General features: G+C 35.0%; 1 protein-coding gene across 2 annotated transcripts; it reads left to right on the forward strand.

The window, feature by feature from the left end:
* Positions 1-387: 387 nt before the first annotated feature.
* On the forward strand, positions 388-14,087 carry LOC110825463 (V-type proton ATPase subunit a3-like). Of its 2 annotated transcripts, XM_088218591.1 has the most exons (19): positions 388-547; positions 633-780; positions 1,251-1,295; positions 1,704-1,826; positions 1,909-2,016; positions 2,437-2,547; positions 2,646-2,819; positions 3,069-3,206; positions 7,465-7,572; positions 7,777-7,884; positions 9,328-9,476; positions 10,798-10,951; positions 11,028-11,188; positions 11,284-11,490; positions 11,622-11,805; positions 11,895-11,978; positions 12,095-12,288; positions 13,066-13,125; positions 13,209-14,087. In XM_088218591.1, exons 2-19 carry the CDS (start codon positions 640-642, stop codon positions 13,423-13,425), a joined length of 2,466 nt encoding a protein of 821 aa, XP_088074717.1. In that variant the 5' UTR covers positions 388-547; positions 633-639; the 3' UTR covers positions 13,426-14,087. The 2 variants fall into 2 exon arrangements, with proteins under 2 accessions (XP_088074717.1, XP_088074715.1); XM_088218589.1 differs by having other exon boundaries at positions 403-780.
* The last annotated feature ends 369 nt before the right edge of the window (positions 14,088-14,456 follow it).

Genomic DNA, 14,456 nt, shown 5'->3' on the forward strand with positions numbered 1-14,456 from the left:
TTTAGTGTAAGACTACAAACTTAAGGCATTTATTGCTCGAATGTAAGTCGATACATACTAACACTTACTCATAATAATCTAACTAATTTTGTTAATTAGTACAAATAAGGCATTAGTACAAATAAAAAATACATTAACTAAATAAAATGAAATTTAACTACATTAATAATAATATATGGGATGCATAATTTACGTCCTTTTAAAATTTGGATTCTACCATTCAATCGAGAAAGTATTGATGTATGATTATTTATTTAAGTTTATAATTTTTTAAATAAATTTATATATTTATTAATTATACGATACATGTACACCCATCGGAAACACATTGCCCATCGGAAACACATTGTTACACACAACTGTGAAATTTTGTTCCGTACTGAAAATTAAAGTTTAAGTTTAGGTACTCAATATAAAAAAAAAAACTAAAATTGCTAGTGCCTCGCTTGAAGATGGCTAAACGGAGCGGGCATATGCTTCATCGGTTAGAAAAGAAAGATCTGTAAATCAGTTGATCTTTCTGGCGAATCATCTTTCCTCTTGCATTGTACGGGGCAAGTAAACACTTGCAATAACACTGTATATTAATATATATTATATTCACTGTATTTCTACATTCATTCATCTCCCAGAGACAAAATGGGCGAGGAAGGGTGTTGTCCGACGATGGATCTGCTGCGATCAGAACCGATGCATTTGGCACAACTGATCGTCCCAATCGAATCATCTTATCGCGCCATCTCTTACCTAGGTGATCTTGGGAAGTTTCAATTCAAAGATGTAAGCGATAACTATGCTGGATCTTTTCTTTATCCTATCTTATCTCTGTTTCTGGATCTTTTTGGTTCTTATTTCGAACTCCATCAAACCGGCATTATGTTTCAATTATAATATTCTCATGTTTATCAAAATTTCTCCTACTTGAATGCCATTACAAGATATTCCAGTTAATCTTTGTATTCAGACTAATAGCACAATTAACTGCAGAAATTAGTTAGGAGTGGAGCCAGAATTAAATCAAATTGGAAATTATTGTCAATTGATTTATATATTAGTTGCATTTCTGTCCCGTTTTATTCGTTATAGAAATTATAGTAGTACAAAAATACGATGCATATCCGGCTCCAACGGTTTTGGTAATGAAATATTCGTCTAAATTAAATTGTATCAGTTCTTTCTCTAAAATTCGTGCCTTTATTTTATTTCCATTAATATGTTTTGAGGCAATAAATGAATTTTTTTTTTTGCAGCTAAATTCTGAAAAGAGCCCCTTCCAACGAACATATGCTGTGCAGGTATTTATCTGTCAAACTTACATAACTATGTGTATGCCCTCAAGAGACGACATTTATTAGAAATAGTTGCACTCTTAACTACACTGGTATGTTGATATGTGAATATCTTTCTTGAAACAACTTTTGATTTGCTATTTGGTGCGACATAATCATGCTTGCTAGCTCATTTGTGTTCTGGGGCTCGCACATGCTTGGCAATTTCATCTAGATAGTTATATAGGTGACTGACAATGGGGACCTAAGTTTGAAAATGAATTGTCATTTTCATAAGGTTAAAAGATGATGGAAATTTTCTTTTCTGTGATTGTTGATTGAAGGTGGTCCTTATGTTCTCATTACTACTTGTTTTCCTTGATCTATGAGTTACAGCTGTTTCATTCATGCATACTTCCCTTTCGCATTGTGTAGATCAAAAGATGTGCAGAAATGGCCCGCAAGCTTCGTTTCTTTAAGGAACAAATGACAAAGGCTGGTTTGTCAGCCTCAACAAGGTCTTCTGAAAGCACTAATTTTAATTTCGACAGCCTGGAGGTATTAGGCTCTGAATTCTTAGTTTTGGGCCTTAAAGACTTTGTAGTATGCAAATAAATAGTTTTGTTTATGGCATGACTAGGTGAGGCTTGGAGAACTTGAAGGGGAGCTGATAGAGATGAATGCTAATAATGAACAGTTAAAGAGAACTTACACTGAACTTTTAGAATATAAGCTTGTTTTGCAGAAGGTATGAATGATTTTTCTGCTGAGCCTCTTAGCTAGAGCTTCTTTTGTAATAAGTTCTATTCTTTCTTGGCACTAACCTTGCTTGAAGGTTATTTTATTAGTTTTGGCCTTTAGGTTGTACTATTTCTCTCTCTCTCTCTCTCTGTCTCTGCACACACACATGGTTGTACGGGCATGCTCATGCACATACACACAAATACACATCAATGTCCTCCATTTTTATTAGATGTTAGGATCTTTCTTCAGTGTTCGTTCCCTTTTCTTTTATTATCAAAATATTGAGTTAGTATTTAGATGTAGATACTGATTCTTATTCTGTAAACAATCATCCGAAGACCTACCTTCTTCATCTCTGTTTGTATCTTCTTCTTTTAGTTACTCATCTGAGTATGAAGTGAACTACTGCTTGGTATGTATTTAGGTAGGTGAGTTTTTCACTTTGGCTCAAAGTAGCGCTGCAGCCCAGCAGAAAGAATTTGAGGCATATAACATCGGCGATAGATCCATTGATAGTCCATTGCTATTGGAGCAAGTACAGTTTTGCTTTTATTTTGATTTTCATCTCTCTTTCTATTGGCTGAGAATCCTCTGTTCTTTCTTTAAGTAATGCCAAGGCAGTTGATTGCGTAGGAAATGGTCACAGATCCATCAAAGCAAGTTAAGCTGGGCTCTGTCAGTGGTCTGGTTCCAAGAGAAAAAGCAATCGCTTTCGAGAGGATTTTGTTCCGTTCAACCAGGGGTAATGTGTTCCTGACGCAATCTGTGGTCGAAGAGCCTGTTATTGATCCATTATCAGGAGAGAAGGTTAATGCCAGATATTAGTGCTGTAAATTTGAACTTCTTAGAGTATGAATCATGTGTTTCTTTCTATCATGTTATGTTTTCCTATTCGGCTCAATGAAGTTGATTTACAATAATCTTGTTGCTCGCAAATGTGGCATTATATTATATTAATTTCCTTCTGTCACTTTGTGCTTCTTCATCTGCTTCATGTTTGCTAATTAGAAAAACTTATTATTTATATTCAGAAATGAATAAACTATTAATTGACAGGTGGAGAAGAACGTATTTGTTATATTTTACTCTGGTGAGAGAGCAAAGAACAAAGTTCTGAAAATATGTGAAGCTTTTGGAGCAAACCAATACTCATTCACAGAGGATCTCGGCAAACAATTTGAGATGATCACAGAGGTATAAATAATTATTTTGGTTCTTGCAAGTTGATCCTTCTTGTTACTTTCAGTATTGGTAATATTTAAAATATGTCAGTTTGTATCCATGGAAAATAGAAAAGGTGCTTAACTAATTTTTAATTAATTTGTTTTTCTGGAGATGTTGTTTGATTGCCCGGACATAACACATTCAACATTTAATATTGGATGGCAATGAATTTTTATTCCTACATGAAATAGTAGGAATCACAAATTGATCTAGCTTAAAATGGATAAATTAGAATACTATTCTCGTTCCATTTTTCTTGGTAATTTCGGTTATATTCACTTTCTTTTCTTTTTTCAGATAGAAGAAGAAACTTTATTAAAAGAATAGAACGGTAGAAAAAGTTATGAAGATGGAGAATAAGTCATCCTCCTTAGTAAGTAAGAAAAAAAGAAGAGAATAAAAGGTTAAAAACAGTGTAAACTAAAATGTCTCCTTTATACTCTATGGATCATAGCATCTCAATTACAGTAAAGCTCTAAGATGCTTATGCTCGGTTAACGGCCATGTGCTTTTGCCTAAGGGAAACCATGAACATGACCCTCTCGTTGAGCTTATGGAATGTTGTCTCCTGATTAAGAAAAATTTTTTGGTTCCTTGTTTGCCATATAACCCAAAGGCCTTCAAAATGCACCTTGCCGTAGTACCTTAGCCTCTTTTCTTACTCCATTCCCCGGAATACATGAATTCATTAAAATATTAACTGTAGGAGTTGCCACCCAGCTAAGGCCAAACTTATTCATCAGAGTTGCTTGCAACTTCCGCACCATGGTGCAATGTAAAAACAAGTGGGAGCGAGTCTAACCATTTCTGGAACACAAACGCAAAATGCATGTACTTGGAGACAGGGCATAGTAAGATCCTCATATTTGAAGCAAATCATTAGTGTTTAGCCTTTGGTTAATATCAACCCATGAAAATACCTTTACCTTTAAAGGGACTTTAACTTTTAAAATATGTTGGCAATATGGAATTGTTTTTCATTAGGTTTAGATAAAAGGTGCATGAAGAAAGATTTATATGAGAACAACCCAGAAGGTTCAAGAATCCAAGACTGGCGATTTCGCTAGGTGGTAATCTAAATGGGCTCTTTCATGTTTAATTATGTCTGGTGGATGACTGGTCAAGCCGAGGGAACTTTGTGGCGAGCGGTTGATCCCCTGTAACACCCAAATATTTTTTTTAATATTATTCTTATTATTTTTATTTTTATTTATTTTTCTTTTTTTGTATTTGAATTTTTTAGATTTTTATTTAATTTAATTTAATTTAATGAAAATAAAAAGAATAATAATGATAAAATTGGGTAAAAATATTATTTGAATTTAATTGAAATTGATTTTGGAAAAAAATGGTGAAAATTTGGATTATAGAGGTGTTTTTGAAAAGAAAATCGGAAACCGGGGGTCAAAACGCAATTTAGAAAAGTTGTGCCACGTCAGCAGCCACATCAGCAGCCCGGTCAGCAGCCCCGGCCAACCAGGACACGCCGCGTGGCAAGGAAACGCTGACACGGGACGGGTCACGTGGGCGATCCTCGTGCGCTCGATCGGACGGCTCAGATCTGTTCCTGCGCGCACGGACTGCCCAGATTCACGCGTACGGACGGCCCAGATTCAATCAGGCATGGACGGCCCATATTGCATCGCGATGGACGGCCCAGATTTAATCCCAATTAAATCGCGATCGGACGGTCCATATTTAATCTTGATGGACGGTTGAGATTAAAAGGCAAAGGGTATAAATAACCCCACCCACACCTGACCAAAAAACCCTAGCCGCCAGTGCCTCGCCGGAGAAGAAGAACCAGACGCCGGAGGAGCCGGCCACCGCCACCCGCCACCCGATGCCGCACCGGAGAGGTTTTTGACCGCCAATCGAGGTAAATTTTCTCTCCCTGGCTCGTTTTTCGATGCTGAATCCGCCTATGACCAAACTGGAGCCAAACAACCGAAAAATCCCACCAAAATCCGACGGCGCCATCGCGACTCCTCTCTGTTTTTGCCTCCGATGAGGCCCTTCCCGGCCTCCGTTCGATGCAAATTTTATACCACTGTGATCACCGTTCTTTTCTCTACAAGTTGATCGGAGCCAAACATCAAAACACGACTCACGCCAGAGGAGCCGCCGCACCCGAGAGCACTGCCGCTGGTAAGTCTCGGTTTTTCGTGATTTTTTGGCCCACTGAGGGCCCTAGGGTTGTTTTATCGCAGAGACTGATGCAAGTTTGGCCGAATTCGGCCGAAAACGGCCAACTCGAGGCGGATCGCCACCGCAGGCGGCGGCGCCGTCGCCGGAGCACGGCGGAGCCGCCGTGCCGGAATTCCGATATTGGCCGAAAGGGGCCCTAGGTCTGATTTGGAATTTTTTTGGGACACGTGCAGGTACCGGTAGTGCGTTTTAGTTTTCTGGGAAAAATTCAGGAAAATTAGGGACAGACCGTAGGCGCACTGTAGAGTCGACTTTAGACTCCGAAACAAGTAAGAATCTCTCACCCTACCTCTTATCACGGCAATTAAACGGTATATTGTGACTTTATAGATGTATAGTGGATTAAGGTTGCCAATGGAGTCCGAATCTGATACATTGTTTGTCAGTTGTTGTTTGATCTAATTTTCAGTATTAAATGCAGTATGGTATTTGATGTATTTATTTTATGGTTACGTATGCATGAATCATGGTTTCTTTTATTATGGTTTGAATTATAGTGAACCCAATGTTGTGTTATTTTGTTTGGTGTTCATTATTGGTTTACGTATTTGTGTATAATTGGATAATTGAGACCAAGAAAAATGGGAAAAAGGTTATGTGAATTGATAAATGGATAATGTGGACAGCCTGACTAGATATCCTGGGAGATGGTGGACGGACCGGGTCCGTAGGGAACCCTACCGGAAACGTGGTCTCTCATATCGGACGGAGTATGGAGACTTTATGTGTTTTGGCGCCCATACCGGACGGGGTATGAGAACGGCCCGTTTCACCCTCATACCGGACGGGGTATTGAGGTTTATGGTTTTGGCGCCCATACCGGACGGGGTATGGGGACGGCCCTGGAATCAGGTTATTGATGTTAATGGTTCACGTGTAGTGAGGACCCCCTATAGATCCCCATGGATACTAGTAGGCTGGTAAAAGAGGAAATTTGTTGTCTGATTATTGAAGTGCAAAAGTATGACATGTGCTATATTACAAAATGTATATGATTTTATGATGGTTATAATGCTATTGTTTTCACATGTTATTTTCACAAATCTTACCGAGGTAAGTGGACAGTAAAAGTTTTTATTATTAATAAATAAGTTTGTTATAAATTATGCTCCATTGGTTATTTTTATTTTCTACCAACCTTTACTTCCATGGCGGTGAGATAGTGTGATGTCTTTACTGGGCTGGTGTAGCTCATTCCTTATTTAACCATTTCAGATCAGGAAAACGTTGTTCCCGAGCCCGTTCCGCAGGAAGACGGCGAAGGAGACGCCTAAAAACTTCATAGTTATATTTATAGTTCTTATTTCAAGTATCTTTTTTAATTAGTTTATTCCTTCATGTTTTGAGTACATTTTGGTTATTGTGTAAGGGATGTTAATCAAAATATTTATTACGCTTCCGCATTTGAGATTTTAATACATACATTTCATTTAAATTTACGGGGCCGTTACATCCCCCAACCATGTATCCTCCCAAAAACAAAACTCTATATCCATATTCTTATTCATATTCTTATTTTAGGGAATTATTAAATGTGTTTATTTTCTTTTTGGAATTTATTGTAGAATTTATCTGTGTTTATCTTGGTTGAACAATTGGTTATTGCAGTTATTTTTATTCTTGTGCTTATGTAGTCAATGTCATTCATAATGCAAATTAATTCAATTGATTCACAATTGAATCAATTTAGTTCCTTTATTGAATTGCACAGTAATGACTTTTTATTCCTATATGAAATAGTAGGAATTGCACAGTCTAGCTTAAATTGGATGTGAAATTCGAACACTGTTCCAATTTTTTTGGTAATTTCTGTTACATTCATATTCTTTTTTTAAAATATTCTGTTATATTCATATTCTTATTGTATAGAATTATTAAATACATTTTTTTAGAATATATTGTAAGATTTATCTGAGTTCATCTTGGCTGATCAGTTGGTTTTTGCAGTCATATTTATTCTTGTGCTTAGTAGTCATTAATAATTTATAATGCAAACTAACTTTTACCACTGTAATTCTAGGTGTCTGGAAGACTTAGAGAGATGCAAACTACCATAGATGTCGGACTGGTGCACCGGAAGAATTTGCTACAGACAATTGGCTATCAATATGAGCAGTGGAACCTTCTGGTTTGTTTGTTACTATTTTTTTTTTTTTGAATAATGGTCTGTTTGTTACTTAAAATTAGATTTTCAAGTCCTCATAGGAGGCACATACAGACATTTTCCTTATGTTCTGTGCTTTATGTTTGGGTGCATTTCTGAATTAACCATTATTTCATATGTATTTTAATTCTGCCATGTCTGAACTTCTTTTGCTCCTAACTTGTGTAGGTCAGGAAAGAAAAATCCATATATCATATTTTAAATATGCTTAGCATAGATGTGACAAAGAAATGCCTGGTTGCAGAAGGCTGGTGCCCTGTAATTGCAACTACTCAGGTTGGTTTTACATCATGTTATTTCTCTATTCAATGCCTTTCACCGATATTTCTTAAATCTTGTAATAATCAGGTTGGTTCCAACATAATAAATGAATTGTTGAGAGACTGTTTGGCCAAGTATCTTACATGTATTAATATTGCTAAAAAAAGGAAGAAAGAAACAAAGGAAAAAGGTCAAGCACTTAAAATAGAAGAGCTTCTCTAAGTGATTTCTTTTACCAATTAGTTTCTCGTTTAAGTAATACTTAAGAATAATTCTGAAGTTTTTTTTTTTTTTTTACTTTTAGATTTGCTAATTAAAAGTATTAGAATTTTTATTACTAAATTTTACTATTTGTAATATTTACCAATCCTTTTGTTACTATTAGTGATGAAGTTACAAATGATAGAATCATTGTGGGCAAAGGGTCAAGAGTTCTACCCAACCCCAATTATTTCCAATCTTCATTGGAACTGGAATTTATTTATCTCTAGCATTTAGGATATTTTCAGTTTGATCTCAAACTCATCTTTGCTTTCTTTTCATTTTTGGGGGATGCCTTATCCTCAAGGAATGTATTTTGTTCTCTCCTTCTAATAAAGCTTCTTTTTCTATTAAAAAAGTAAAAATGATAGATATTCTAATAAAAGAGAATAAGGAGTATTTTATGCAGGTAGCTAAGAATATAGTTTTTATTTTGATAATATTTATTTTGGTAAAAAGAATGTTTAAAAGGAGCTTCTTCTTTTTACTACTTAAAACTCTCAGAAAGCCAGTGTTAGGATCTTTTTACTTTGAAGTAAAAGCTCTGTAGCTTTTAATACTTTTTGGAGTGATCGAACTATCTTTTAACTTTTTCTTTTAACCAAAATGTGGTTTAAGCGTCTTTGTGCACCAAAATAAACTAACCCAAGCACCCTCATTGTGAACTATGATAAGTTAATACCAAAAAGTTAAAAAAGCTCTTGAGATATTACTTTTTCTTAAATACATGAATGGCAGCTTTAATAAATATATTTACTAATTTTTTCTTTAATTAATTCATTTATCTTTCACATAAAAGTGTAACATTAGTTTATTACTTATGATTTAATATTTATTACAATTTATTTTAAATATTTTTAAATTAAAGTTGATATTTATATTAGATAACATGCCTATAAATTTACTTTTAAATAAATTAAAATATCAGAAAACTTTTACAAAAAAATCATAATAATATTTAAATTACTTATTGGTAATTTCTTATTGTTATGCATTTGATCATCTTAACATCATTATATATTTTATATCATATTTAATCGGATGGAATGAGGCATATTACATTAACAATATTTTGTGCAACAGGTTACCAAATATACAGCTTTCACCATAAAATGCTTTTACCTCACAATTCTTTTAATCAACCATAGCACAAGAATCAATTTGCCAAATGAGCTTAAGTTAGTTTGATTTTTGCAGATTCAAAATGCGCTGAAGCAGGCAACCATTGATAGCAACTCACAAGTTGGCTCCATATTCCACATTTTGCAAACAAAGGAATCACCACCAACCTACTTCAATACAAACAAATTTACATCTGCATTTCAGGAAATTGTAGATGCATATGGGTGAGCCTACTTTAATTTAGCTATATGTAATTGAAATAATTTTTAGTTATCAAGATGCTATATACTTTTCAGTAACTGCAACTTATTTATGCTACTTTGAAATTGAAAGTTATGCTGCATCTTCTTGATAAGGGAATTATCTTTTCTCCTTTTGAGGAATGTTTGATATGGAAATCTTGGTTTCTGTTTGCTAATCTCATGTAATAGCTATTGGTTTTGGTGTCTTTAAAGACGAAAAGAAAGAAGATATCAGCAACTAATTCCAATCAAGTAATAGATTGACAAGCAAGTGAATTAATTTAGTGCAAGTACGAAATAAATCAAAAGACTCATGTTTGGTTCAGGATGGAATCATGCAGTTACAGAAGTACATTATGAGAAGATATAATTTACTTGCATCAAGTTATTCAATAGTGTCTAGAAATTGATGGAGACATAGGGACCCTATTGATACTTTGCCGTCTTATTAGTTCAGTTACGGTTTTTCTCTAAGAAATAAAAATACATGGGCTAGAAATTAATATAAGGATGTCTGTTCAAAAAGATCATTAAGAAGGATGCATTTATTTGTATATTCGCTGGCAGCTATGTTCTAGCCATAAGTCTATAAATCAATAACTTGCAAAAAGGAGGAAGCAGAATTTTTCTTCTGGCTCGTCTCTGCATAGGAACATGCCATGGATATCTAAAACATGTTACAGGCAGTAGCAAAGCTGCATTAAGCTTTCTATACTGTCTGTCATAAGAATTAGTCTTAACAGTGGGTTCTGCTGCAGCTGGTCAATTCTGCAAATTCTTTTTGGTCTGAAATTGAGCCATTTAGATATGTTAATCTTGTTAGAGGATCAAACAGCACCTATAGCAGTGAAACTTATTTCTAATCTCAAGTTCCACTACTATTTTGAATGTAGTTTCATTTATCCCCTTTTCTTACTCATTATAGGGTTTTCTTTTCTTGAAAGAGAAGATTCTATTAAGAGACTAAGAAACTGCAATAAAAAATAGAAAAAGAAAAGGTAAACTTAACAATCTCCTACAGGGGAGAAGATGAAGGAGATCCAAAATATCAACACCATCAACTATATGGTGCCCTTTAAGCAAAACACAGAAAGTCCTAAACCAATGATCTCTAATTCACGGAAAGGGGAAGCAGAATTGTCAAAAGCTCTACTTGTTCCTCTTTAGGTACACAGAAACGAATCATTGATCTGAAAGATCCTTAGCATAGAAAAAGCATTTGAGTATTATACTTTCCTACTATTTCATATTTGCCTAGCAATCCTGCTTTCAAATGGAATTAGCTGACACAATCATGTTGCAGTGTCGCGAAGTATCGAGAAACAAATCCTGGTGTTTACACAATTATTACATTCCCTTTTCTTTTTGCTGTCATGTTTGGTGATTGGGGCCATGGTATATGCTTGTTGTTGGCGACATTGTACTTCATAGTAAGGGAAAAGAAATTTTCCAGCCAGGTAATCAATTAACTCGTGTTTGAAAGCTTGTGTGCTTATAAGCATCAGCTCATCTGACTCTGCTTTTAAATTACAGAAGCTTGGAGATATAGTAGAAATGACTTTTGGGGGTCGTTATGTGATTATGATGATGGCACTGTTCTCAATCTATACTGGATTAATATATAATGAATTCTTCTCCATCCCTTTTGAACTATTTGGGCCCTCTGCCTATGGATGTCGTGACCCTTCCTGCAGGTATGAGGAATGAGGAAAATAGACCATTGTTATACATTTTTGCACCTCTTCTTGCGTCCGATCCAGGTGTTTACTCTTATCATTTTATATTCCAGGGATGCTTCTACAGTGGGTTTAACCAAAGTGCGTGCCCCTTATCCATTTGGCATTGACCCTCGGTGGCATGGTACTCGGACTGAATTACCATTTCTTAACTCATTGAAGATGAAGATGTCAATATTGTTGGGCGTGGCTCAAATGAATCTAGGAATTATTTTAAGCTATTTCAATGCAAAATTCTTCAGAAATGATTTAAATATCTGGTAAACTTTCTTACTTTGCCTATGTACATTTTGAAATGATTCTGAGAATAACTTTTTGTCCCTTGTTTCTCTGAGCATGTTGGTTTGCAATTATGTTTGACTATAATCTTCCTTTTAATAAATTGCTTTAGGTACCAATTTGTTCCACAGATGATATTCTTAAACAGCCTGTTTGGCTACCTTTCACTCCTCATAATTGTGAAATGGTGCACTGGTTCACAAGCTGATCTTTATCACGTAATGATATACATGTTCCTCAGACCCACCGAGGATCTAGGAGACAACCAGCTTTTTTTTGGACAAAAGTTTCTTCAGGTTTTATCTTTATTACTTTAATTATCCTGAAATTTTTCTTATGACTTTTAAGGGCCTAACTTTTCTCATGTATCATATTTATCTACCAGATTTTGTTGCTGCTTTTGGCCATTGTTGCTGTTCCATGGATGCTCTTTCCCAAGCCTTTTCTTTTGAAGGAGCAACACGAAGAAGTATGCTTAGCATTTTTTTATTATTCAAGTGTAGTGACTTGTATTCTGAAACTTCTTTTTTCATCCCGTCTTGCAAATTCCCCTACTCAGCATATTCTAACTCCATGTTTCCCCAGAGACACCGTGGTCAATCCTATGCATTACTTCATAATTTTGATGATCCTCTTGAAATGGAGCCTTGTGATGATTCCCATAACCATGAGAAATTTGTGTTCAGTGAGATCTTTGTACATCAGCTTATACACACCATAGAGTTTGTACTTGGAGCTGTCTCCAACACAGCTTCATATTTACGTTTATGGGCCCTCAGGTTAGTATGGCTGAGCCAAAAGCTATTTTTATTGCCTTTCAAGATAAAACAAGCATCTTACATGTGTGTATATTCATGATTGCTATTAAAAATTAGTTTCCTATGCTTCACAAGTTTGCTGTGTTCATTTTTATAATTACATTGCTCTGATATCTGGGTTCCATGAGGATTTGATAGATGCGGTTCTCTTGAATTACTTTATTCTCAAACAGAAAACTGAAGATGGCTGAACATGCTTTTAATTTTGTAGAAAAACAGTAGGTCAAAAGGAAAAGCTGATAAGGTTTTACTTTTTCATTTGGGTGCAGTAGGGAACTATGAATTAATTCATTGTTACTGTGGTGATGAATCTAAGTTTGATGTACAATAAAACTAGTAGTACTATCTTTTATAAATAGGAGAGGAAAGCTTGTATTAGAAGATCTAGCTTCATGTTTGTGCTGGAACCCATCTTACCTAAAGCCTGCTAACCTGGAGTAGACCTCTTTTAACTGTAGTTTCTCAATGAATTGGAAGCTTTTATCTCTACTGGCTAAAAAAGTGTGCTGGTGGGAATTGGGCTTGACTTACATCAAACTAGGTTTTCATTCTCTTGGCCCACCTCATGCTAGATAAGTTGTTCAGTTAGGTTTGCAAAACTCCTGAAGACTATGTTCATAACAAATGAAAAACTCAACCTCAGACATGTCAGCTTCAGTTTTCTGATGACTCTGGACATGGTAACTTGTAGATTGCATTCCAGCCAAATCTTATTCATCTGATTTGTTTTGTTTTCAGCCTTGCTCATTCTGAGTTGTCAAGTGTGTTCTATGACAAGGTTTTACTTCTTGCCTGGGGGTAAGTTCATTTCCCGTTGCATTATTGTTTTTGGAGTGCTCTACCAACAAGTTAATGATGTACTATTTTGTGAACATCTGCAGGTTCAACAATGTCATCATTCTTATTGTTGGTATTGTTGTATTTATTTTTGCGACTGTGGGTGTTCTACTAGTAATGGAAACCCTAAGTGCGTTCTTGCATGCATTGCGTCTTCATTGGGTGGAATTCCAGAACAAGTTCTACGAGGGTGATGGTTATAAATTCCAGCCATTTTCATTTGCATCACTCAAAGAGGATGATGAATGTTGTGTTGTTTGAGACTTGATTACAGACTTAAATATGGGAAAAGAAATTTGATCGAGGTAAATTTATTACAGTATACGAATATAATCAAGGCAATGCTTTTGTTTTAGATAATAGATATTTGGGATGAGAAAATGAAGTGGCAGGCAAGTGTTCTTTTCCACGAGTCTCTGGTTTTCTCTGCCAAGTGTTTGATTCTTCATACATATAAGGACCCTTACAGGCCGGGTTGCTAATGTGTATGCCGCACATCTTTGTTATTGGGGTTTGATTATGCAAGGTGTAAGGAAGCTGTATTTTTGGGATGAGAAAACGAAAGAAGTGGCAGGAAGGTTTGGTAGGACACAACTCTTCATACAATCAGGAGGCTTACAGTCTGGGTGGCTAACGTGTAAGCTGACGGATCTTTGTTATTGCTGATTTGATTATGATCAGGTGTAACAAAGCAGCATATCAGGTTTAGAAGAAAGTTTATTCTACTGTAGAGCTCTTTGAAGTTAATTTGTCATTTTAAGTATAAATATTTATTATGATTAACATTAGTAGAGAAATCATGGTGAAAATGATATTAAATCCGACAAAAGAGGCGCTGATGCTTCTTTCAAGAGAGTTATGATGTCTTGCGATAAATTTAACCTTTTTTTCAGGTATGTGAGATGGAAACTTGGCTTGGTTTAGTCAGCTTCCTCTATAGCTTTGCATTAATTGATTAGAATTAGCATTATGTTTGGTTTAAATTTTACATATTTTTATTTAATAATTAGATTTTTGATAATTTAATATATAAGATTTAGTTATAATTTATCTTTTTTACTGTATAATTAAATCAATTTTATTTAAATTTTTTATTTTAAAACGTTGAATTAAATAGACAATTATAAAAATACATAATTTAAATTGAGCATCAAACTCATCCTAAATATTTTCCAATGACACTACTAAATAGACAAATTTTGAACTTAGAATTTCAAATCTTAAATAATCTAAAGCTGATAACCTTTGAATTTACAGCTAATGTTGAAATCAAGAAGTTTTACACACATTCC

Source organism: Carica papaya, chromosome 1, assembly GCF_054855325.1.
Source record: "Carica papaya isolate Zhongbai chromosome 1, ASM5485532v1, whole genome shotgun sequence".
Classification (NCBI taxonomy): Eukaryota; Viridiplantae; Streptophyta; class Magnoliopsida; order Brassicales; family Caricaceae; genus Carica; species Carica papaya.